General features: G+C 37.1%; 2 protein-coding genes and 1 long non-coding RNA gene across 8 annotated transcripts in view; 2 read left to right on the top strand and 1 right to left on the bottom strand.

Moving 5' to 3' along the window:
* agbl4 (ATP/GTP binding protein like 4) overlaps positions 1 to 18725 on the bottom strand; it is a 303108-nt gene extending 284383 nt beyond the window's left edge. Inside the window, exons 1-2 of the mRNA XM_023339872.1 lie at positions 18651 to 18725; positions 17210 to 17332 (exon numbers count right to left, since the gene is read on the bottom strand). Of these exons, the coding sequence (XP_023195640.1) occupies positions 17210 to 17332; positions 18651 to 18684 (157 nt within the window). The 5' untranslated portion in view covers positions 18685 to 18725. The remainder of the gene's footprint in view (positions 1 to 17209; positions 17333 to 18650) is intronic.
* Positions 18726 to 18752: 27 nt separating this feature from the next.
* LOC102223215 lies at positions 18753 to 24256 on the top strand. The gene is made up of 3 exons (XR_312772.2): positions 18753 to 18789; positions 22760 to 22862; positions 24154 to 24256. It is a non-coding gene; the product is annotated as an uncharacterized LOC102223215 (long non-coding RNA).
* A 381-nt stretch (positions 24257 to 24637) lies between these two features.
* The window catches only part of elavl4 (ELAV like RNA binding protein 4), a 90296-nt gene continuing 87379 nt past the window's right edge, over positions 24638 to 27554 (top strand). For 2 of the 6 annotated variants that reach the window (XM_005806363.2, XM_023339656.1), the window contains exons 1-2: positions 24641 to 25310; positions 25878 to 26018. In XM_005806363.2, the coding sequence (XP_005806420.1) occupies positions 25263 to 25310; positions 25878 to 26018 (189 nt within the window). In that variant the 5' untranslated portion in view covers positions 24641 to 25262. Of the gene's footprint in view, positions 25311 to 25877; positions 26019 to 27554 lie in introns of all 6 variants that reach the window. The other 4 variants (XM_023339658.1, XM_023339657.1, XM_005806364.2 and 1 more) reach the window with 4 other exon arrangements.

Below are 27554 nucleotides of genomic sequence, written 5' to 3'. Positions count from 1 at the left end.
AATCTTTTTGAAACGGTCATGGAAGACACTAAAGACAAACTATATAAAGCTAAGATTTTTCATTTTGAATCCGTGGAGGCTCTAAAAGACACTCACAGTAAATCAGATTTGGCAAGAAATATCTTAGTCGTTTGTTTACAACACAGACAAATTGTGTTAAGTGAGGCTAATGAACAACACACTATGAGAGCTAAGAGCTAAGACATTTTTTTTAATGTTAGAGATTTTTTGCATAATTCCTCTGGAGTATCATTCCTGTAAATATTGTTCTTCATTGCTGTCTTAGCAGGTTATGCTGAATATCAATCTTTGCCCTTGAGGGAAAACTACTACAACATTTAGACATTAACAAATTGGTTTTCAATGAACAGCTTAGACCTGCTGCCGCAGCCCAACGCAGCAATTGCAACGTTCTAAACAAGATTTTACACTTGACAAGGTCTCCTTGAGGAAAACCCTGAAAAAGAAACCCTCTGTGTTCCTCTGATTATCCCTTCCTCCATTCTCTCCCACACCCATGGAAATCATTAAAGAAACAGAAAGGAGGGAAGGACAAATACTATTGTATTTTCTGCAGTTTGAGATGTTTATTTCATCAACACAGAATGCAACAATTAGTTTATAAAGTAAATGGCTTTTAATTCACCCTTTAAGCTCCTAAAGAATGAATGTGCAGGTTGGTGTGTGTATTTTTTTACATCATTGTGGACTACGAAAACAAAAAGGATGTCAGCTTATGGAACCTCCTTTCAATTCATGAGAAAAATTACATCTCCCACAAGTAGCTTGTGATTCTCATCATCCAGAAGGTTTAGTGATGAACCTTTACTCTCATCTAACCTTTAGTGATGAGAGTGGCCAGCCATTCTCATCACTAAAGGTTAGATGTGTCCAAATTTTTCTTGTGTTGCAAAGGTAAACCTCAGAAAGATGACAATCATGCTCTGAAATGTAAATGTAAGTATCTTCTTTGTTTAATATTCTTTTACTAGCTTCAATAACCTTGGTAACGTGTAGTTTGTTAGTCTGAGATATATTGTATGTGGATATAAAGACATTTTTATGAAATATCGAGTCCTTTCATATCTTTGAAGTATCTGACTCCCTTCTGTTACAGTAGATCTTGAGATACTGGGATTAAGGGTATGGAATTGACAAAAAATTTACATACTGGATTTCATTTAAAAATTCCTATTTAATAATGCATAATATTAATCTTTTTTTGACAATGAACTAAGGACCAAATGACACTGAAAATATAGGATAGAGGTCCGTTTACAAATTAGGTTCCAAGATGAGAAGCAGAATTAGGGTATGATTAGGTTTTATGTACCTGTTAGGGGTTAGACATTCAATTGTGACGGTTAATGTTAGGGTAAGGCCAAGATATACACATAGGGTTCCCATGGGTAATTAGAGACAGACGTGCTTGTTGGGGTGCGTGCATGTGTGTGTGTGTGTGTGTGTAAGAGGACAGAGATGAGAGCGATGAAGAGGGCGCAAAAGAACTTGGCTAATATAATCCCATTATAGAGGTACAAGAGGGAGCAGTCATAGTGTTCAGTCAACACAATGGCCCAACCTGCAGCCTGTAGCTATCCACTGGATGGATAGTTTCTGCCATGCAGATGGATCATTGCACTGCAAGTGCAAGTCTGCCTGCCACGGGCCAGAGGAGGAACTCACTCATGTGGCCAGCCATTAAAACAGTAATAGCCAGTTGTTTCACACTGAGACAGACTTTGTGGTTACAGTGCTTTCTACTCTGCAGATATGTGGCCTGTCATATCCTAAGCATTGCAAGGTTTTGAATCACAGAGATGTATAATCATGTTCTCAATAATCCCGAAAACAATAAATGCATTTTCCATAAATTAATACACAATTCTTTTAGATAACACAAATTTAAGATAAAGGCCATCTGGGAATGCACGAGCAATCATGCAATTAAAGATGGGTAAGTACAATAGTCCATACAATTAGGAGATAAAAAGTAATGTATGATGGGGCAGTTCACTTTGTTGTCAGCTGTATTATCTGCAAAGAAATTAAAGTGTCTTAAATTTCACTATCTAAATGAGCATTTGAATAGTGTATTGTCCACTATCCAAATGCTCGTTTAGATGGACAAGACAACAAAGGTACTTATAGTGGTGTGTCACTAGATTTCTCATTGCTTCAGAAAATGAAAAATAAGGTTTTCATCTGAGATGCAAGATAAAAGGAAGATAATGTCAATATGTTGTTAGACATTCACTCATTTCTTTAAAATTTGCCCAAAGTAAAACGGCACCATTTTAACAAACCAAGTAACATTAAGCAATAAAAAAACAAGTGATGAAAATTAGCTAAGCTCTATATGCAAAAGATCCTAAATAAGGGTCAGTTGTTGTTAAAATAAACAGTAAATAGCTTTGTGAATAAAAAAAACTTTGCAAACTACTTAAAATCAATAACTTTGGATTTGGATAGTAAATTTAATAGCAACAAAACTTGATTTGCTTGAGAATTTTGCCAAACAAGACATTACATACAGCGATAAAGATTAAAACATGGAGTAGGATAAACAGGTGTAAAATACAAACAGCTAGAACAAAAACACAAGGTTATTGTAACCTAAGTCAACTTAAACAGCTGTCCCAAAAAGAACCAGCTGAAATGAAGAGTAGATTACATCCCCAAAACAACCTACTTTTATTTTATTTTTTGGAGGTTGAGAAATTGTAGTTAATAACCATTTCAACCTTCTGTTATTAAATACAAATGAATCTTGTGCTTCCTAATCTAGACAGGAAAGGCAACCCACAAAAGTACAGAAGAGCACCCAAACAGCCCCCAAAGCAAACACTCTGCTTTGTTGGGTATGATTTAAACAGCCCTGAAACAACATCCAAATTTTTCAAACAAAAAATGTATTTCTGTGTTAGCTAAGGTTGTCACTCAACTAGGCATGCCTTGAACTTTTTGAAGATACTAATTTAAAAAAAAATTCTCCACACAAGCAGAACTATTTGTACTACACCAATGACTTTTAAATCGATACCAACAATAAGAAGTACTGGGGGAAATGCCAGATAAAGTAGACCATGTTAAAGAAATTGGACTTCCCGTATTGTGAGGCATGAAACCTTTTTTTTGTTTTTTTAAATTATATCACCCAAACAAGAATTCAACTTAAGGTACTAAAATGAGAGAATATGTTTATTTGGTTTAGGAGAAGATAATTGCTGAGTGTTGGTGCCTTTCGTATTTTTAATATAGTACTCAGTGGCCCTTTAAAGGTACAGTATTTAACTTTTAAAAACAATGTTTCTTTACACATTTGTTAAACCTGTCAAAATAACATGACAGTATAATATGAGACAACACCATTCACACCCTCCCCCTTGCTTTCTGCTAGGTTACAGCTAGTTCTCCACATCAGAGCCTGTCATGAATACTCAGTTTAGTCAGCATGGCCACCGATGATGGCAGATAAACAGTTTTCCTATAATGGTAAGTTGTTTCTCTGGCATTAACACAATGAGCAGCACGTGCACAAGCATGATTGAGAGTGCTGATACTCTCCCCCTGGCTTTGATTGCTCCCGGTTGTTTCTGACCGCGAGCAGAGTATCTCTGCAGATGGCTGTCAGACCACAAGGAGGAAGCAGAGGATCTCAGTGTTTTTTCAAAGATTATCTGTTTCATGTTATACTGTCACAACATGGTGACAGTTTTAACAAATATCCATCCATCCATTTTCTGTACACCCTTGTCCCTAGTGGGGTCGGGAGGGGTGCTGGTGCCTGTCTCCAGCTAACGTTCCGGGCGAGAGGCGGGGTACACCCTGGACAGGTCGCCAGTCTGTCGCAGGGCAAATTTTAACAAGTATGTAAAATATGTATTGTTTATAAAAGAAAGGCTTCAATGTATTGTACCTAAAGGATATACCTAGTTGTTTTCATGATGCATATCCTGAAAGAGCAATGCATTATATACATTAATATTCATATTTTCTGTCCAGAATGAACTGACAAAAAGATTCAAAATTCAAATTCTTGACTCATTTTGACTAAATACTGAAAAACAATAATAAATTCATTATTTTCCTGGTCTTAAAAATAAGAAAAGTGTGCTTAAAACTAGACATGAGATTACAAAGAGCTCTGTACAGATCAGGGAGACCAGCTAGGCACTTTTTAAATGTATTTTTTTGCTGTGTTCCATTTCATTATTGGAAAACACATCAGTTTTCCCCCCGGCTGCTCTGCGGCGTAAGGAGGATTCCTGGACACGTAGGAGTGGGACTGATAAAGATAGAATTGATTCCAGCCAGCAGCAGCAGCAACAGTGAGGGGGGCTCAGTTTAGTCCTACAGCTAAACGTCTGGGTTTACTCCGTCTCCCTCTTTCTTGTCTAAAGGCAAGTTGTCACTAAGGCGACATCAATCTCGTGCCTCATGACTTCATACAACACGCCTTTTCCCCTGATGCCTTATCACATCATCTGGAGGCAAGATTAAACAGGTCACCACAAAGTTTTCTAAACCCAACAGGTAAAGAAAAGTACATATAAAAATATTAATGGATGGGCTCTGACTCTATTCTGTCAAAAACGTAACATGACAAATATTAAACTTACCTGTCAGAGGCACTGATGCTGATTGATAAACACATTATATTTGAGTTGTTTAATCCACGTAAAATTAAAGTTACTCATCTGACAACATGACAATGACTCACATCATACACACAGTGGAGTGTGTAAGATGACATAGAGCAACACAGATTACAGACACGTGATAACACAGCACCTCACTCTTTCCTTCAGAATAAATAAGAAAAACTATAAAAGTCTTTAAAAAGCAACAAGAAGAAACTTACAAACTTCTTTATTGGACTATGAATATGAATAGCTTCCTAGATTATTTCAGTTGTACAGACACCTTGAATTTGTTTTTAAAGTATAGTTTCCTCTTAATACAATTAAAGTGCAATCTTTATACTTCTAGTCATATAAACATATTTCATATAGGTTTAAAATAAGAGGCCAGTAACAAATTAGCCCAGCTACTTTGTTTATCCCTGCCTCTCAATATAACTGGCAAACTGTCACACAAGAACCATTGATCTCAATACCTGAGCAAAACTTCACATTTTTGTTTTTAAAATGTATTTTGTTTGTTTTAATGACAGACTCTAAATTCAGAGACACTGAATTATTAATTAATCCATAATAATCCAAATCAACAGACATAACCACTTTAAGTATATAACTGTGTGTAATTAAGCTATATTAGAATTTCACTTTTTGAATTTCATGCATGAGTAAAATAAATACACTTTTCAATGACACCCTAATTTATCTATATGCACCTGTATGTACCTCAGGGAAGCAATCAAGCTAGCTTCCTAGAACATGGGCAAAAAAAGAAACTTTTTTAACATTATAATAACTTAAACTTTAAATATGTAATAGTAGTTGACTCAATGCTAGTGTACTGACTACCTACGATTCAACATTTTTAATACAGCATAATAATCATAACGTAGAACTAAAAAACTGCAGGAACATCCAGAAGAGGAATGTGGAATGTCTTTCAGGAAGCACTCACAGCCATTTTCAAAGACCATCTTAAAAATTTGAGTACCTCTAAATAGAAAGTTGTGATTATGTATGAAGAGTTTAAAAAAATTATAAACTTACATATTCTATTTGTGTATAATGTAAAAAAAAAATAATCAATAGTTTTTTTCCTCATTTGTGTTAAAATATATTTAAGTTCAGGTGCTTTCAAACATTTTTTCAAAGTACAATGATCCAAATTGAAATTTGATATTTAAATCAACTCCTACATCCAATGCACTCACACAGAAAGGCATAAATGCATGCAGTTCTTACGCAGACAATATGTAGAAATTGTTGTGAAAATAATCTGAATATACAACAAACCAAGGATAAGAGCAGACAATAAGAGGAGACAATAAGGGAAAAAAATCATATTGTTATGAGTCCATCCATGCTCCAGTGAGCTCCTCGTTTCAATATAAATGAAGAAAGCTCGGCCTGAGGACAGCAGTGAGATATGCAGGCAGCCCACACATATCTGATGATGAACAGGCCTGCCTGCACATTCTAAAGAGAACACATTTTCCAGCTAGCCTTTCATAATTGTATTTTTTTTCCTTCCAAAAGGCCCTAAAGCCAGACTTGTATGCGCCATCTGAAGAGGTTGGTGTAGTAATGGGTCATAGTGATGCATTCATACTGGGACTAGCTTAATTGTATTATCAATCTCATCCAGACAGTGCTTCAGCCCCACAGCCCTGGACATGCTACTGTCAGACACTCTGCATTAGTACTGAATAGTGAGCCATGCAGGAGTGTAATCTTCACTCTCATCTGTTTTCTGAGCTTAGGAAGCTAGGTTAGCTCACTGAAGGATGTTTTATCAGAGTTTTTGACACTGTCATCTTCGGTTCTTCTCTCCTTTTTCACAAACTTTTCCTCTGCCCTCATGTCACTGTTGCTCTAACTTTCTTCTTCTTTTCCTCTTTGGATCTACTATGTCAGTGACCACTGAATAAATATATCTGTGTTAATTATGTTAAGCCCAACAATAACTACAAAGTCAGATGAAGTAGAAGGGTCCTTTGCTGTTCTGGCTTGATTATGTTTTGCACTCAAAACATTCCCCTCTCCAAATCTCTTCTCTTCCTTCTTTTGAACCTTCTCCTTGCTTCCCTCTCATCATAAGTAGAAGTTCTAGAGGTGGAGAGGAATTTGGAGATAAAAGCACAAAGAGCCGAAGAGTCCTTCGCAAGCCTAAAGCAAGGAGAAGGTCAACAGGCCCGCTAAGAAGGGCTGTTATCATCTTGGTTACATGCTATCGGAGAGCCTGCAGTAGTGTTTATTTACAGTTACTGCTCCCTCTGGGTGCACACTTAAAGGCCTGGGGCTGATTGGTCCATAATGAGTTTAGAAACACAGGGAGCCGATGCAAGACAAGAAGCGAAACAAGAGGCAAGAAATCACTTGCCAATAACCAGTAAGTCAAAAACCAAATTGGTATAAACACCTTTTCTACACATGTGCCAAGGAGTCTTGTCATTCAAGTAAAAACAGTCATTTTTACAGTTTACAGAGTATGAACATGCAAGCAAGTGTACTAATAAAAGGATCCTGATCTGAAATATTGACCCTCAAGGGGGAAATGCTGTTGGTACATAAGACACCTGCCTTCAATCTATGTTTTATTTTTATTTTTGTTGCTTGCCCCCTAACTTAATTTTTCATTGTTGATCAGATTGTTTTATATTAAACAAGCAGAGAAGTGAAGTGGCTAGAAGCCAAGCCATAAAGCGAGCAGTGCTGGACACTGTTCAAAATGCTTGGCAGGAAACCAGTGAATTTTCTAATCTTTGTTTTACCTGATAATGCTTCCAAACAATGCAGTGCACAATGGTGTGCAATGCAGAAAAAATAAGAAAAGTAATACACAGGTACTATTTATATATAATAAAGCCAAAGTAACATCTGTTTGTCTGTGAAAATTTAATTTCAGAAAATCAGTCCAATGACAACATAATTACTGCATAATATAAAACAAGCAAATTAAGATAAAGTATTTATTTATAATTCATCAGATAAGATAAAAAAGAGATTCTTTCTTAAAAGCATTTTCATCTTGTAATGTGGTACCAGATCTCTTGTTTGCATGGGGTAAATAACTTTATTAGGCAAATATCTGTTTGTTATAGTATAATTTTAGGGTAAATTAACAACAGTTAAAGAAGGAGAAAAAAAAAAGAAATCACTCCAAGAATTGAATCTTCAGTTCAGCAAATGAAATACGGTCAATAAATTAACCCTTTCATGCATGAATTACGATCCTATGTGTCAGAACTTTTTCCCTTTTTTTATTTTCTTAAGACATAAACAAAAGATAGGGAAAACAAATTTGTAATTGTTTTTTTTCTTAGGTGATCAATTGTAATTTTCTCCAAATACAAAGTTGTTATTTGAAAAATACATCAGTAGTATTGTATTATTCTTTAGGGGTTATCTGATGTCACAATAATTTTTTTACCTGCAAGAGTCGTCTACAGTAGAAGGAGGGACAGGGAAGGTCGGCATGCTTTTCTGTCTGTCGGCCATATTGAATTTAACAAAAATAATTTCTTGCATTTGCAGCTGATGGCCAGTAGTTGATAGTGTATTTTATGATGCATTAGTGTCCCCTTCAGTTGTCTGTATGCATTTATAACATAAAAATCCACCAGAAGCACAAGAAAATGGTTTTAAGATAGCTGTCCACTACGCATGAAAGGGTTAAATTCAGAGCGAGGATGTAAAATATCTAAGTAGAGTAGTTAAATGATTTTTGCACTCCAAGAATTATAACTACTGTTACCAATATGTCCCTACATCTGAAAGAGATGCATCAGTTAAAACAGAAACAGAGCAATATTTATAAAGTCACTAAAATTACTACAGCTTCACATAGCACTGGTAACCATGGGCTGGTCACCAGTATCAAGGTATACCATTTTAGGTTGACTGTGTCAAAACCAGTACTGTTTGACCTGTCATTGTCTGAGGTGATTTTCAACTCTATTAAAAGTAAATTGTTTGTATTTTTTTTCCTCAAACCCTTTCTAAATTAAGCAGTGATTCTTAATTTGAATATAGAACATCAAACTAATATAACTCGAGAGATTTAGCATGCAAATCAGTAAATTAGTTTAAGTTACTCTACTCTGCCACCTACTCTGACAAGTAGGTGGTGTTTTCAGTCTAATCCTTGCTATGTGTTGGATGGTATATATACGCCAATTTGGCTGTAAGGAAGTTTAAAGCAAACATGCCTGTAATCTACATGATTGCTATAAACTTACTATAGGCTATTTTCAAATCCCCGTCGCATTCACTAAAAACAAGGTGTTGGAAATGGCTGTGGAAACATATGCCTTTTACTTTGAGTAGAACCCCCACATCATATGAGCCTCGTTTTAAAGCAACCTATATTCTTTCACAATGCTGTTCCTGTCAGTGTTTCACCCGTCACTGTGTGAGTATTTTTTGTACATGAATGTGTGTTATCAAACAAACCCTGGCACATCAATGAAGCTGATCTGAGAGATCAGATCGTTGTCTACATAAATCAGCAGAATAAACACAGGCAGCTTGAAAAACATGAACCACTAAAGCATTACAAATCCTCACCATTTTCCCAAACTGCACAATCTTGTCTCAGAAGAAAAATGAGGCGCCTGCTCAGAAACTGTGTTTATGGTGTCAGGAATTGCAGGGAAATAAATTACTGGATGAATCACTGGAGCCTGGTGTGCGAGCATAACTTGTGCAATGAGGAAATCAGGTTGCAGTAATATTCACTTTTGACACACTTCTATTATGATGCTAGAAGCAGGCTTTGAGCCAATGAGTAGTGAAGTTCCAAAAACAAATAGAACACAAAAACAGCCTGGAGCTGGATTTAAAAAAAAAACAAAAAAAACAAACTTGGACTCATTTGAGTCAGACCACCTCCCTCGGTACAGACGAAGTAACAACAATGCCAATTTTGAGTTATAAACATGCCATTTTCCATAATATCAAGTGTGCGAGTTTTTCTTCCCGTCAACCTTTCTAAATCTCATTGTCACACCGTGTATATCGTTGATAATAAAACCCTTTCATTACTCAAAATTTTCAAAACAGCTTGCTGCTGCTAGCATTTAGTGACATTTTGAAAAGATGAGGTACTGACGGGGTTTCTTATGGGTAGACCATATCAGAGCCATCAACAATTAACTTACAAAACACAGAGGTTGTTTGCACTACTTCCTGGCATCCCCAAACACTAAATTTGAGCCAATGTGTTCAGTCAGTGATTAGACATAACTATGCGCAACAGCCCTGAATGTCAGACAAGATTATCACTCTGCTTTTCATGAAATGACACTGATATGTTCCATGGCAAAACACACTGTCATGTCACCGCCAGGCCCACATGATAAAGATAACAGATGAATTCAGTTTTGTGTTACTTCCTTCTAAGAAATGACCATGCCTTCTTTGGGGGAAACATATCTGCTATGATTTGAATGGGAGTCAATGCAACGTCTGAGCTATTTGGAGCAAATGAAGCTCAAGGTGTTTGGACATCATCCCACACAAAGCAAACAATTATATTGTAGTGATTGATTTAGCAAAGTTAGATAGAAAGACTTTCAAACAATTTAAGTTCCCTCTGGGATTAATAAAGAATTTTTGAATTCAATTCAATTCAATAAAGAACCACAGTGGAAGACAGGTTGGAGTGAAAATAAGTTTTCCCCTTAAAGTCTTTAAGCATATTTTCCCTCAGCATTGGGTGGCTCAGTTGGTAGAGCACACACACCATGTGCAAAGGTAGTCCTGTAGTCCTTAACGTAGTTGTTCTGGTTTCTGCTCGCAGCATCCTCAGCCACTAAAACTGAGCCAATGTGTTCAGTCAGTGATTAGATATAAGCATGTTAAACAAAACTCAAGGTACTTGGACAGAAATTACATTTGTTTGTTAATTTTATGCTTCTATTGCACAAAAATAACACACCGATTCGCAATTGACTCATTGGTTCAACTTTTACCCCAAAGGGGGCATGGTCACTGTGCTATAGCTAAAAACCTATAGAACACATGTTTAACCAGCATGCAGTTAGATGCATTAGGATTGTCTCCACAACACAATATAGCTTAGTTATCCCTTCTACAGTTATTCAAAAATATTAATAATAAATGTTTTAAATACACATGACATGAGCAATTTTTTTCACTTTCCAGAACTCTGACGAAAGCTTACTGTAAGGGTTAATTCAATATAAGACAGTGCGTGAGAGGACATGGATAGAGTAATAAAAAATAACAATACTGTCCGGAGAAAGCCAAAGATGGGATATGAGAGGAGTAAAAAGAAAACAAAAAAAACCACAATAATAATATAGAGTAATCTCTTATGGTTACAAATGGTCCGTAAATAGCATAAATCAGAAGCAATGGTCTTTCCAGCAGTCCCAAGACAGCTCCAATTTATCTCCATACTTTGTTACTGACTAAAAAGAATGAGAGAAGAGAAAACTGCTAAAAGGGAAAACTAGAGAGGCCATTTAGTGATTTGAGCGGTGAAACTTCTCTGCTGCCAAGGACATGTAACAGAGAGAGCGAGAGAGAGAGAGACACTGGAAGAGTCTCTCAATACATCAGACATCAGGAGTGATTCAGACAAGTAGCACCGCCTTTGAAAGGCCCATAAAGACGAGTCATTCTGAGACTGGTGAGCAATACAAAACAAAAAACATCCATGGATTGTATGACTTTGCATTGCAAAATACAAAGTGGATTTTTTTATGCGCAGGTAGAAAGAGGGCAAAAGAAAAATTCTTGATTTCATTTTTGTTGATTTACAAAGCAGAAAAATATGCTAATAAAAAATATGCCACTTCAATTTCGGGGTGCTTTTCCATCAGAATTGTTTCATAAAAAAAAGAGAAATGAGGTGTTGCAGAGACCTGCATACTTGCAGCATGTTTCAGACTCTTCAAGTCAGTCATTGTGAGTATCAAGCTTCATTGTAAAAACCTCTTTCTCTCTTATTTAATCAATAGAAACTTGACTATCTTGATTCATAGCATACGCTGGAGTACAGAAATATCTTCTGACAACCCCGGCTGTTTCTCATACACCAAATACCAACCATCCCACTAATAATCCAAGTTTTCTTTTCATCTGTACTACCAAAATTATTTTCTATCTGACATGCATAAGTTCTATGTTTCATAAGTTTTTCCTCTGTGAAGTTATAACTGTTTATTTGTTGTTGTTTTTTCTGAGAATGAAGCAAGCAAAAAAAAAAAGATAAGGCCACATATATCAAATACAGTTCACAGAGAAAAAACAAACGTGTTGGAATGAATACAAACAAGCAGACAATGAAAAATATCCTATGAATGTACATGAAAAAAGTAGCTTGACTTCAGTAATGGGGACTGTTTCTGACACCTGTCCTAGTTTATAAAAGTCGGCTGATTCTCACCTTGACGAAAGCACACAATCTGTCACAGTAGTTCTGTGGTTTGACCAGGGAGTTTTGACTTGAATGATGCAAATCAGTGACTCAATGCAATCTGCTGGGCTTGCTTGAACAGAAACTTTTTAACCAATTTGAATAATAAACTGAACTTGACTGTTGTGTTTGATACCTAGGATAAATTCAGAATGTATACAGTACAGACCAAAAGTTTGGACACACCTTCTAATTCAATGGGTTTTCTTTATTTTCATGACTATTTATAAGGCAAGAAATCCCACTTATTAACCTGACAGGGCACACCTATGAAGTGAAAACCATTTCAGGTGACTACCTCTTGAAGCTCATCAAGAAAATGCAAAGTAGTAATCACAGCAAAAGGTTGCTACTTTGAAGAAACTAGAATATAAGGGCTATTTTCAGTTGTTTTACACTTTTTTGTTTAGTGCATATTTCCACATGTGCACCAAACTTATTCATAGTTTTGATGCCTTCAGTGTGAATCTACAATGTCAATAGTCATGAAAATAAAGGAAACTCATTGAATTAAAAGGTGTGTCCAAACTTTTGGTCTGTACTGTATAACTGCCTTGAAATATGCTTGTAGGATTGTACTGAATTGCCTTTTTCTCTCAAAAGTGCATGGAGACAACATGTTTAAAACTGACAACATAAAAAGAAAACTGAACTGGATAAAAGAATTAAATGAGTGACCAAACACAAATACTAAACTTAATAAGTTAGACAACTCAAAATGGTGTAAGTGGTGGTAACAACACTGACTGGTTTGAACAAACTCAGGACATGTTTCTATCATGAATTAAAACTTTGAGAGATTTGATTCATTCTAAACCATAAGTGCTGAAAAAATAGAAAAGGGTATTTCTGTTTCCCATAACTTCAAACTTACCAAAAAATTTGGGTAAGTTTTATATATAAAAAAAAAAAATTACCAAATTTTTGGTTAAGTTTGAGGTCTTCATGAATTTAATGTAAGAAGGGATGAATCTATGAGCTGAGCTTATCAATGGATCCCATTAAACACTTGCCACTCCTGAGGACTTTCTTTCATATTGTAAGTCATTATTGACAGAGAGCACTATGACAAATCAATGAGGGCTTAATTACATTTGAAGAATAGTCCAGAGGTGAAGCAAAACAAAGCCACCACTGTCTGCTTCCTGTCAAGACTTTGATTCAATTTTCCTCACCACCAACATCTGCTTTTAAGCCTTGGCTAAGTGCGAGTGTGCAATGAAACAAATGTGAAAAGATAAGATAAGAATGTAATTTCAATTTTCAAGACAAAAAATAATAATTATGCAAAATAATTAGCAGCTTCATGAATATCTACGCCACTAAAGGAAACAACAGGCTGGAACTTAATGTTTAACGATTAGGAAAATCTTCTCATTTCTATTGTCCTATAGGGAGAAATCATTTCCTCATTCGTTCAGCAAATTCCATTTGAATATATATAATTCCATTACTATATATAAAGAAAAGCAACACAACTCTATTAGTTGTCGTAAAATGTCAGTTTAAAAACAGATCTTTAAAGGTTTCAGTACCCAAAACTAACAAAGTCATTATGCATTTGCTGTATGGCGGTCTGGTGACCATCTCTGAGTTCTTTAGCACATAGCTTGAAAAAAGGGAGATGAGCACAATCTAAATTTAAATGAGGTTTTACACATTAGGCGAAGAATGTATATGACCAGTTTCCACTTGAATAAATATATATTTATTCTTTTTATGCTAACACAACAAAATAAAACCTACGCATTGTAAGAGTGCAGAGGACGGTGATGGCAACATGAGGGAGGAATTAAACCTCATGTTATCTTAGCATGAAATTTTAATAAAAGACATGTACATTTTTCTTTTACTCTCTGACAGTAAATCAGACTGAAACTGTCCTGTTTTAAGGGTCAGTTAGAATTATAAAAAATATGTCAATTTGCTAAGTGAAAAAATTAAAGAAGAAAGCTTATTTAGTCATGGTTTCCAAATGATCTTAAGAAGAAATACCTTAATTTTTGGAGATATGTCCTGTGCCCTGATGAGCCTAAAATTAAAATGTTTGACAATAACAATGGTCTACACAGTGGGTATAAATAATGTGTGAAAATAATAACCACATTGGAACATTTGGAGGAAAAAGGAGCATGTTTGCAAGCTTAGCAACATCATCCCAACAACAAAGTACCAAGATGGAAGCATCATGCTGTGTGGCTGATGCAGACCAGTTTGTGCTCTGAAAGTAGATGGCATCAAGAGGAAAGAACATCTGAAGCAAGCAGCTTGAGTCGAGACATCACTCAGGAAGTTAAAGCTTGTACAGAAATAGGTCATCTAAATGGAAAATGAACCTAAGCATATCACTAAATTAGTTACACATTAGCTAATAGATAAGATAATCAAAAAAGACAAGCCTACAAGCTCTGGAGTAGCCATCACAATGCCCTGATCTCAGTCTTAGAGAAAAGTTGTGGGTGTGCAGACAAGGTGGCATTTGATTGAAAAATGTATAAAATTCCCTCAAACTTACACAATTAACTTTAATATCATGATTGTCAGAAGTATCTCAGGTATCAGACAGAACATGTGACAAATCACATCTCATTTCTACAAGGTTTCCTGTAATTTTAGGTGGGCATTTCACCATTTTGGTGTATGTTCTTCAATTCTTCCTTTGCCATTTTGAATGCCCCTTTCTTACCTACAAATGGTCATGAAACAGACTATTTTCTATCCATTTTTTCAAATTATGCTTTATGAGCTTATGTTTTGGTCCATTTCAGTTTTTTTATCATTTATGGAAACAAACTGGTTATAAAAAAGCTCAGATTTCACAGAATTTAATCCATTTGTATTCTCTGATTTTAAAATTTATTAATTTTATTACTTTTTTAGCTTTGATAAATTTGACATAGGGGATTGAAAAACCTGGTAAAACCAGTACATCAGCTGAGATTAGTTTTATGGATATTATTCTTGTAATCCATAAAACCAATTTTCTTACAGAAAACCATAAAGAAAATAGAAAATACCAAATTCAAAAATCATCAGTTAACAAAACAAATATGCAACATCCCCCTTGCAGGTAAGTATACTATTTGATGCATGGTCAGTTCAAGATATCCCAATGGTGTTGGTACTCTTTCGTACCTAAAGAGGTCCAGTACCAAACTTGCTAAGATATGACATGACAGCATCCAGAATCTGCACTACCTTGTATTGATTAATATACTTGACCTATGAAACAACTGTAACATCACAATGACACAATGAATATTTTTTCTTCACACTTTATCATCTACCGTTCCCACTGACAAGGCTACAAAAGTTTTTCAGGGGCTTTATGTTTGAACTTTTAACATTTGTATTCAACCACATGTAAATATGGAACACAATTTTATTTAATAAGGATATGTTTTATGGCTGCTTAGAGGACAGACCCAGTACTGTATTAAGCAGCAAAAGCCTTCTAAACACACAGGGGGATTATTCAAGTCCATTGTCCAGACTTCTTAGTTACAGGGTGAGACGAAAGTGGGTAAATAGAAACAGAAAAGCACACAGCATCACAGAAGTAATGTGGATAAAACCAGTGATGATTAAATGAAACAGTCGCAGAATATTAATTTGACATTTGCTCAAAAATATCAATTTACACCCCGTTATGACTTTGGTAATGCATTTATTGGAAAGAGATTAATATCAATACCATAAATCATTCAGGAGATACAACCAGAGCGAGGCATACTCACATGTTAGCTGATCTCTGTGTGGGAGCTATGCACCTATTAATCAATGTCCCTGCTGCTCTGGCCATGTCATCAGAGGAAAAGGCAAATTTATAAAAAGGGCAATAATCACACTGATACTCAAAGTAACATACTTAGATGTTTATGCAGTGGTGCTATCTATTTCCACTGACCTTCGCAAGGTTCTTCTCTGTGTAAAACTGATTGCTAGCTTCTGCATTTTCTTATCCCTTTGATGCCTTTGCTTGATTAGTTTTATGCATTATGCAGACAACATGCACCGAAAGTGACAAAGGAAATCTGATTGTGTTTTCAGAATACTAACTATTTTGGCCATGTTTTCATTGATAATGACACCAAGGTCAGTTGGTGTCATTATCAATGTGAATCACAGTGAAAAATGTTTGCTTTTTTATAGTCAAAAGGTTGCAAGTGCTATTTGATGAACTTCCCTTTAGACTCTGACTTGGGGCAAACATTTTAGGTAACTTTTCACAATAGTTTGCTGGAACTTTTGCCCATGCGTCCAGACAGAACTGATGCAACTGAATCATATTGGAAACCCTCCTTGTTTGAAACCAAATGTTCATTTCTGACTATGAATTGCTCTTGAAATTGAGATCAGAGCTTTGTGGTGGGACTTCAAAACATTGACTTTGTTATCCTTAAACCACACTGTAGGATTCTTTTAGAATTATTTCATACATGAAAAAGTTCTAGTTCCTCTGGCAGATTTTTTTTCCCTAATTAAATGGGAAAGAAAGCTGTTATAAGTGAAACAATGTATCATAGGAATAATTTAAGATCAATATTACAGAATTATTGACTTAAAACAAGCTTTTATGTTTTGCTGAAAAGTTATCTGTCAGTTAGTTTTGTCTTATTTCAAGTGTACTAAGAGATTTGTACTAGAAATCAGACAAAAATGCTTGGTAAGATTTTGTATTTTTGAAGTGTATTTCATGAAGGGGGTTTATATTTATGCTTATAGTAATTGTATGAATCTGACTAATTTTTTCAAAGAAAAAACAGACTTGTGAAGGACCACATTTCTTTTCCTGACACTTCGTTGATTTGTTTGGATTTTTCTATGAAATATAGAAATATTTATAGAAATATTTCTTTTATTTTACTGGCTCTTAGCAAACAGAAATAATTTTACCAATCTTAATTTACCTAAAACAGGAAATGTAGTCTAATTTAATATCAGAAGATGAAAAAAGCTGTCATTTTATACAGTGTATGTAATTATCTGGCACTATTTATTTTGCTACATACAAATTGCCTTAATGTAGTATAGCATTCTCCAAAGCCAATGATCCATCGCAATTGGTGGAGGGGAAAGATTTGTTAAACATTCTCAGATATTGTTTTTCGGTGTTGCTACTCACCACTCTCAAAGCAAGCATCAAAAATCAGATGTCCTTTCCGTAGAGGTCCTGTGTATCCAGGTGGGCTTACTGTCAGCTTGTTGACATTCCCTACTAAGGCATCTTCCCCTCCAGCTTCATTTCCTGCAGAACAAGCAAAACATGCTGAATTTACATAAGTCTAACTTTGCTTTAAGGTTTTCTATAAAACTCTGCAGCAGTTGATTTATTTTATATAAAAATGTACTATTCATACATGATTTTATCTTTTATATAATTTACTACAGCTCTTGAATGTTAAAACATGCAGTAAAAGAATCTGTGTAGAAAACGTACTGCATCACTTTGTTTATTTATGATGAAAAAATGCCCATATTAATTAATTCCCACTAATAATGTCAATGCATACTTCCCAGTTCCTATATGAGTACTTAAGCAACACATAGTCACATATGATCAGAGGCGAGTAGAATTGTATTAGTTTTATCTTTTTATTTGGAAAAGTGTTTGGTCTGCCGGAATTTGTTGCTTTGTCATTATAATTTTTTTTAAGTCTTTGAAATTAAAAAATGTACACTAAACTTTATACTTTTGTCTATCCGATGACAGCATCTTAAAATATTTATTAGATGTTATGATCTGTTTCGCAGTTCTTTTGAAACCTTTCACAAAATACTTTTTTACTCTTCCTTGATGGTTACTATTTGCTATTCTTGAGTATAAATATGTTGTAGTAGTGTTTTTACTGGAATACAATTTTATGGCCACTCCCAATTAAATATATATATATAATGTATAATGTGCTAAAGGGGTGCTACAGAAACTCCTTGAATTAGAGCTATCTCAGATAAGGAAAGACAGTCTTGTTGCGAGATTTGTGGATTTCTCCAAGGACGCCTTTCTGCTAACTCCTGTGTCAAAATGAGAGGGATCAAAATACACACACGTGTGCACAGGTATAGTCTACCTAAAGATACTATTCAGCCGGTGAAAGACATGCAAATGCCATGTAAGTTGCAGTGACAGCACAAACTGTGGCCAGTTGTTTGAAGTCTACTTATTATTTTACAGAAAATATCGTTTAGTGTGGCTTTTAACTTAGAAGCATAAAAGCAACCGTTTGCTATTATTAGCTGCACTGTAATCCAGCTAGTTAGCACCCATGCTCATTGCACCTGTGATACTGTTTTTTCGTGAAGTAACTAAACGGTTTGAATATTCTACAATGCAATAAATGGCTGATGGCCAAGTTGGCTCAAAACTGCTAGAATTACAATTCCATGTTTACATCTTTTCACCTGCTAGCTTGGCGATTAGCATACCGAGCCACAGCGTACGTTTAAAGACTCTCCGAGGGATACAAAGACCCGCTTGCTATTCGCCAGGCAGCAGGGTGGCGTGGCATCCCTTTCTGCTGTGTTAGAGGTGAGGATAAAGCAATGTAAAGCTCGTATTTACACACCAGACTCGACGTCTCTGTCAGTGTTTTCCTCCATCTTCCTCTCCCATCCGCACAGCCGACGCTTTTAGTGCGTTGCTACGGCAACGGAGAATGAGGAAGAGGGGAGAGGTCGGTCTGTACTGCAAGCAGCTCTGTGCAGGTATATTCCCTTCAGTAGATCATTTTGTGCCCTCACAGAAAATGCACAATTGATTTAACATAACAAAAGACGGTTCGGTTGTGTTTAATATGTATGGCTGCATGTTTACCTGAAACATAAGTGTAATTCAAAGTGACATTATTATGAAATTATTATAGTAACTTGAAGTGACATAATTTCGCGATAAAGCTCTAATTTATTTTCCAAAAGTAAACTGAAGAATCAGTGTGTAATGTCAATGTTCAGCACTGTGCCGGAAACTGGCAACATTAGTATTCTGCACATAGCAATATTACAAGCCAAGGCTTCCATTGACACTGCAGGGCAATCTGTATACTGGCCATAATTCAGTTTTATCACTGCCATACCTGAAATAAAACCCATTTTAATTATATTTTCAGAGAAAAATAAGCCAATAATTGCAAGCAGCAGTCAGAGATTGGGAATTATCCAGTAGATTGATTAAAGCTGAAGATTTTCTAGACAATTGGAGCAGAGATGTCATCAGGGCCAATCAAGCCTGGCCCTATTCCTTTCCTATTACAAAGGCTGCACCTGATTAAGAACATCAGATGAGCCAGCGCGTAGCTCCTGGAGCAAGAGCCATACAGGTTGCTGCTAATTTTCAGCTTGTAAGCAGAGTGTAACAGGAGCAAATGAATAAGAGCCGAGAGAGAGCAATGGTTTTTCTTAGCGCGTGTGATCTATATATGACGGCAAGCATCAACGGGCCACAGAGTAGATGGATCTGTATGATTATTTCTCAGATGACAGAAAGAGAATACAGAGCAGCTGTGTAATATTTTGTTAAAATTGAAAATTGAATAGCTGTCCTCAGTGGTATGTCATTCCTTTAACGCTGTGCCTATTAAAGAGCTATGTTTTGGTACAATCATTCATTTTCAAGAGAGATTGAAATTGAATTATGGAGCATGAGAAGAATGAATTAGATACACTACAAGTTCTTTTGTTTCTGAACTGTAATCAAAGCTATTTATGTGCCGAGTTTCAACCTTTGTAATATATTTGTTTGGTTCCCTTAGTATCATAATTCCATTTCTGCACATTATAATTGATCTTTTTCCTTTAAATGAAAATCTATTGTTATTTCACAAAGTTCGAAATTTATTTACACGGAATATTACGCTTTCAAAATGCACATCATATTGCTAGATGTTAGTATTTGTTTAACAAAGATGGAGCCACAATATATAAAAGAATTTCAAATGTATTGTTAGCGTACCTGGAATCAGAGGTCAAATAGCATAATAAATTAATAATTCCAGTGATTTCCTAGTTGTAGTTTATTGATTCTCGACTTGAATAGATGAGTTTATTATTTTCTCTTTGATAGATATGACATTTATTATTTTTGGGAGGATTTTATATGAGCTCATAAAACATGGAATGTTATACCGAGTACCCGAGTATTAGTGCCTAGAAGCCCTTGAGTTTTGATTAATGCCCTGGGGCTCCTCAGGGCATTAATCCTGCTCTTCCATCAAACCCAATCGTGGGAAACTGGTTGATTTTTATCTCTGGCTGATTGATTGGTGCATCACTGTTATTTGCTTAAAGTTTCACTTTAACTTCTCTGTTAAAGATTTACATCATTGTTTAATACTTTGAACAGTACCATCTAATTTTCAAATCCATTGAAAATTAGATGGTCCTCACCGGAACCAAATTATACGTCTCATTCATACATCCTACTTTGCTCTACTAACCTCAAAGCCAATGTGTTGAAATGTTTGCGATATGTGCCAGTCAACTAAGGTCTGCGAGGGGTGTCTGCAGAAGTCCATGTACAGACCAGATTATTGCAGCCATCGTTTTCCCTTTGCTACCTCATGATGGGTAATTGTAACCCCAGTCAGAGAGTGGCACACAGCACTTGGAGAAAACAAGATTTGGATAATGGGGATAGGAAAAGTACAACAAAGAAACAAAAAGAGGACACTTTATACTGTTTTTTTCTCTTCTCTTATTCCTAGCCTCTTCTGAATGTATAAACCATTATCACCCGCTAAATGAGCTAAAACTTGCATAAAAATGAGCATATAAATTTTTGAATCGGTCAAATCAGCCTGCATACACGTAATAACATAAAGAGCTTACATAATGCTGTAGTGGTTACTTCTTGTCATGGGGTTTACATAAAAACAGAATCTAAACTTTTTATAGAAGTATAAAAAGTAAATTCAACAACATGGTTTTTCACATTTTAATTGTGTCTCAGGCGAGAAGATTTACTCCCATTCATAAAAGCTTTTTAAACCACTGATTACTTGGAACATTGTTTCACATCTTGTGGTTAAAATAAGATCTCTACTAATGTCAATAAAAAAAATATTGGCACTTTTAATCTCAGGTTGCGAGTGACTGGAGGGTGCTCAGCATTATCACAATCCTGTGAAGAATCCATTTAAATAAAGCCTTCTGGGAAAGCATAGCTTTGGCTCAGCAAACATTTCTTTCAGAGTGAAATTTCTTTCTCCTAAATTGTAAAATGATCAAATAGATCATTATTTATAATCATCAAAAGGCGAAATCAGAAAGAATGTCCTGTTTACGACTCTGTCCCCAGGCCTAGTGTGTTTGTGTGTTTAAAGGAAGCAAATCTGTGTCTTAGCATTTATATTCCACCAAGTACAGGGAAACCCTTTTACCCTGCCATGCTGGGCACTTTTCACACTTAAAGTCCATCACCAATGAAGGAACAAGTCATGCAAAAATCAAAACAAGTGAGGACAAGGGGCACAGAGTTGGAGACAGGCTGTTGTGAGAGACTGGTCGAGAGTGTGAGGGATGGGGGGTTGTGGCAAGATCAGTTGGGGTGCAGAGACCAGGCGGCGGTACACAGAGAATCACTATGGTGACAGCAATCAGGGAGCTCAGGGGAGTGAGGCTGGGTCAGAGAGGAGGGCTTGAGAGGCAGCTGACTGAGGAATCAGCCCTCACTTTGGATGATTCAACTGACAGCTCCCCCAAGGGCTGTGCCGGACCAGCTGTCCCCAGAGACCATGAGCTTTACGAGACAGAGATGTGGCTAAAGCAGTTCTTTTCTAAGTGAAAAAGAAAAAAGAAAAAAAACACTGAATTGGAGCCGAATCAGTACAACAGTGCCACAACACAGCAATGATGTTGATTATGTTTTCACATATTCTGCAGCAGATGAAAATGCTACAAAAACAGGACTACGTGCTAATTTAAAACGTGTAAACACTTTTATATGGTGCGAGTTTTGTGATATTTTTCACCTTCTCTGTTGACATAAATGTTGGTTAAACCAGCAATTTGTTAACAGTTCAGTTTGTAATTCCGTAATCCTTTCATCCCTTTCACTTTTTTGTCCATCATGTTCTCTGTCTCTCCATCCCTCTGCTCAACCCCCTCCTCCATCACATGTGCTGGACAGCAGCCACCTAAACAGATGGTCCAGTGTCAATAGGCTGCTATTAACTGGCCACTTCCCTGACTCTAATTCAAGACAGCGAAAAGCACATTTAAAGAACTGGGAACCAGTCCTCTGCCATGTAGATGACGTTAGTAGTAAGACAGGTCAAAGGTTTGATTAGTGAAAATGATCCTATTAACATTTATAGAATATAATCCTTAGTCAGTGTTGGTTGATTTCGAGAACATTTATACTTACTTTCTCCTGCAGCAGATTAGATATACATTGGCTTCTAGCATCAAAGTAAACCAATCCTGTTTCATTTGAGTGTAAAACCACACCTGAAGGTCAGCTGGCTGAAATAAGGTACTACTGTTTTTCTTTGTTTAAAATAAATATAAATATAGCTGGAAATGATTCTGGTCAGGACAAATTAGACAATAATTATTAAAACCTAAAGGAGAAAGAATTAAGGACCTTCAAAAGTCGATTTTAGCCAATTTTCCTGAAGATGCCAGGTTCATCTGTTCATACAATGTATGCATAATTACAAAAGCTTTTTTTGCGTTTCAGGAGGGAGACCGATTCTGGGTCCCAGAGATGAATGTGTTTTGGTAGAAAATGCAAATCACAGCCAGAACAAAAGCCAAAGACAATGTGAGGAAAATGCCAGAAGGTAGTAAGAGACTGTCATTATTCACAGTGAAACAACCCCTTACTAAGATAGGCTGAAAGGCCACTCAGTAATGAAGAAGCCATAACTCCAGAAGCAACATAACAAGATGAATTATAATTTGGAAATGCACTCAGGAACAAATATTCTAAAGGGGGGCACACATTAGGAGCGCTTCCATTTTTCTCATCCAATGATATGCATCATTCGACAAACTTGGCATAAGTTACATGTGTCGTGACACACTGTGCCAAGAAAGAACAGAGTATTAGACTCCAGCTGTGTATAGCTTTATCAGTAGTATTGATGCTTCCTAATATAACAGGTTTCTAAAGGATTGCTGGGTGTTGTGCCTTGGAGCACAACACCCAGCAATGACCAGACCCAGCAAGTGTGGATTGAAAATAATAGGTTCTTATTTTTTGACACGTCTGATGCTGCTAATGTGTGAGACACTTCATTTTTGGAGACATGTCCTGTGGTCTGATGAAACTGAAATTGAAGTGTTTGGCCATAATGAGCATTGTTATATTTGAAGGAAAAGGGGGGGACGCTTGCAATCCTTAAACATCATCCCAGCTGTGAAGTATGGGGGCTGTGACATCATGCTGTTTGGTTGTCTTTGAAAACTATGCACAGATATTAAAGCAACTCCCCAAGACATCACCCAAATCAGTTTTCAAAATGGACAGTGACCCTAAGCATGCCTTCACATTAGTTACAAAACAACAAGAACCTCAGTGTTTTGGAGTGGCCATCACAAAGCTCTGATTCCAGCCCCATTGAAATTGTCTAGGCAAAGGCAACTGATCCATCTCTGCTACATAAGCTCTGTTCAAAAGAAACTGGGTGAAATTGCAGCAAACCATTGTTAAAAGATCCACAATATTTCAGCTTTACCAAATACTAAGGGAATTTATGAATCTGACAGTTTTCTAAAAACAAATTGCCATTCCCTCTGTCATTATTATGACAAATAGTTTTGGTGATCCAAACTTACCTAAAACAGGAAAGGTTCAGTCTGAAAAGAGATTATGTTTTAATAGAGCATGTGCAAATGTACACACTATTTGTATTTTGTTTAAGTTTAAGGAGTAATTGTTTCTTTTCTGTTAATTCATGTCATACATTGCAGCATAAACATTATGATACATTAAAACCATGACATTTTTGCCCAGATTTATCATACCATGGGAGTCTGCAGATATGCAGATGAAATCAGAGCTCTAAAAATATCAAAGGTGTTAACTTAATGAAAGAGTGACTCATGTTTTTTCTATGCTTGTTTGTCGAGGAGCTGGGATCTCCTGCCATGGCTGTGACTGGCTGCTTCGTCATCCCCCGCCACACCCTGCTGAGGAGAAAGGACAACCACCTGACCTTCACGCTCAGCCCAGCCAGATTTTCTCTCAGAGGTATCCTAAAACTGAACTCTCCTGGAGTTCCTTGTGACGTGGTTGCAGGTGATTACTTTACTTCCACTTAAGAAATATGATTTTACCAATTACTGACAACATTGCTCCGCAAACCCTATGACTTGTTAGGTAAGCTTTAGAGCGCGTCCGTGCGGTGTTCCTGCGTGTCTTAGGAACTGGCGCTTCAAAAGAAGGAGGAAAAGAGGAAAATCTAAATGACGGGAGATGCCCAGAGAGGACAGGATGTGGCGGCGGAGCTGCTAGAACAGTCTTCCCACCTTGTGGTCACACAGTGAACTGTAGCTGCCTCAACGCATGAGCAACTGGGGGAAGAGAGAGTGATGCGGAGGAGAGCGATGGAGTTAGAGAGGGAGGGAGCCAGAAGGAGCGAGACAGAGAGAGCGAGAGAGAGCAAAAAGGGAGGGGAGTTTAAACTAAGTGCTATGTTTTGGGACAGGCTAATCTGCTAGCGAGCAGTGTGAGGATCGGAGCGTATTGTATGAGCCAGTGTGCGGGGGACAGATAAGGGAGCCAGCCAGCCCGACCCACAGACCTACCAACTGCCTGCTTTTAATGTGCTGACTCTGGGGAGAATTTGAAAGACAGCGTATTGACTCCTCAGACGCGTGTTTGTGCGTGCGCGCCGGAGACCCTGGGCTCAAACGCCTCCAACTAACAGCCACAGCCCAGCCAGAAGTGCATCAGCAGACAAGGGAGCGAAAGAAAAAAACAAAACAACAACAAAAAACTAACCCAAAAACAGGACTGAAAAATTACAGCTCCCACATCAAAAATTAAAGAGGATTTTTTTTTATATCCTCTTCTTTTTTCAATTGATTTGATTTTTTTCTTTATTTTTCTGTGTTCCCGGGACAGAGAGACTGACTCCCGATTCTGAAGAAGAAATCAGGAGGGAGCAGAGAAACTCAAGCGAATCCAAAAGAAAAAAAAATTAAAGGACAGAACAAAAACCTCATCGAATCTGAACATGTTTGAAATAAGCCGAACACTCAACGCTGCTTTGTTGAGCAACGAGGTAAAGATTTCTGGATTCTTTCCTTTATTTGTCGTTACAATTGTCCACATTCACCTGTGTACGTCTGCTGCCAACCATTCTGTCATGTGTGTTGTGTGTGTGTGTCTTTGCACCCAAAAGATAGAGGGGGGTGTTTGATAGCAGTACGCTGGTTGGTATGGGGGGTCTCACTCATTCTGCTTTGTAATCATAAACAGAGAGCCAGTGCTTAGACTTTACATCAAAACCAAGGTAGCCATCGAGCCCATCTAACATAGGCTTGCTTGTGAAATTGCGCACCTTGGGCTGAAACTGTGTGTGCAAGTGTAAGTGTGCACATTCACACACATGCTTCTGTGCGAGAGCAAAGTCTTCTGTAAATCCCCGTCTACCTCCCTCTTTTTCTTCCAAGTTTCCGTTTTTTCCCCCCTCCAGCATTCCCACCATCCTTCCCATACCTGCTGTTATCTGCTCTCCTTCCCGTCTCTCACACCCCTCTTCCCTCTCTTTCCTCCCTTTTGTTATCTCTGTGCCTGTCCTCCCCTCTCCTCCCGTATCCGTGTATGAGCGTGTGTGTTCTGTGAGCAGCATCTCAAGATGATGGCGAGGTACGGGCAGCTCTCGGGACTGGCAGCCAGTGGCGTGGGCTCCGTCCCCGAGACGCACTCGCCGCTATTTTCCAGGGATCCCCTGTCATCGCCCGCCCAGATGGGCTACAGGTCACCCCTGGTAAGAGGATAGTAGACAGAACAATGTATCTAAATATATTTAATGAACACAGGGAAGCATATTTACCACAAAAGAAACAGGGAGATAGGAGTTTAGATTAAAAAAAAAACTGTTGGGTTGTGTGTATTGAAGAAAACAGCAAAAAACAAAAGGTAGAAAGAGAGCAAATCAATTGTGGGATTCTGCCCGTATCCCCAGTGGATTGTATTAGCAAATATTTACATTGTTATGTTTGTTCAATTACGGCCGCCTACTCCGTCTTTAGCCTCTGCCAGTCAGCTTGTTATCAGGGGAATTTGAGGTGTTTGTGTGAGCATGCATGTGTGAATGAGTGGGTTAATATGTTAAACATTTATTTTCTGTCCTTGTTAAAATGTTACAGATCTTTCTACATGCATCTGCTTCCCAAAACTTCAAGTAAAACATAAAATAACAGAATAACCTTTAAACATCAACAAGATGACGGATTTCTAATTACGTTTAATTGCAACTCTCATGTCAGTTAAATTCCCACCAAGCAGGAGAAAAAAAACAGGAACATTTTCTACTACCAGAGTCAACATTACTCTGCAATTTACACAGTAAAAAAAAATTTACTTGAGGGAAAAGCGGCTTGGGAAAATCTTCAATGTTCAGGCATTAAAAAAAAAAGCGTTGTAAGAAAATCCCTGACTGGCCGCATAAAAAGCGACACGAAGCTGTGGGTGTCTAATCTGCTGCAAGCTCTTCATTGGTTCGGGCTCTCCTTCAAACTGGCTCAGATCCACACCCTGGAGCCTCCCGGAAGCCTTCATAACCCACCGTCATGCTGCTGCTGCTGACTGTACCTAGGGGTTCCCGTCAAGTCTATGCAAATGCAATGGGTGAGGGTACGCGGTGAAATATTGGCAGTGAAACCATACATTTGCTTTAAAATTCTTTAAATCTGAGCACATCGGTGCAGGGCGTTTTGTCGGAAGCCTTGTGCTTTCGACTGCCTACTTAGACCCACTGTTATCAGCTGTTTTCATAAAGGTGCTGGATCATAAATTATTTGAAACAAATTAGCTGAATTTATGGCATAAATGCATTTGAGATAATACTTTTTTGATTAATCTTGTCAGAAACCTTTCAGATAATATTTTCAGGTGACTGACTAAGCAGGGTGGAGCATCATAAACAGATTAGACGAAAGTAGGATAACATTATTTCAACCCATTGTTATTAGTAACTGCACAGTTAGATTTTTGGCAAAAAAAAGGCTTGTTAATGGGTTATTTTGGGGATTTATTTTACGTTTTTGTGTGAGCATTTGTGTAAGCGAATTTGTTTGTGTATTTGTTTAAAAATGTGTGCGTGTTGGGGTGGGTGTGCGTGTGTGTGTGTATGTCTGGATGATTACTCTGGTTAAAAAAGAGCATCGTTAAAGTGATTAATGGTGCCTTCATTAAGCATAGCAAGATCATTTGCATACATTAGATAAATGTGCTGGAAGATTCTGGCTGCTTTGGTGTGCAGAGTCTGAAAAGCAGGATTTCATTGTATTTTTAAGATGGT

This window comes from Xiphophorus maculatus, chromosome 9, assembly GCF_002775205.1.
Source record: "Xiphophorus maculatus strain JP 163 A chromosome 9, X_maculatus-5.0-male, whole genome shotgun sequence".
Lineage (NCBI taxonomy): Eukaryota > Metazoa > Chordata > Actinopteri > Cyprinodontiformes > Poeciliidae > Xiphophorus > Xiphophorus maculatus.
This window is presented reverse-complemented; position numbering and strand designations above follow the sequence as displayed.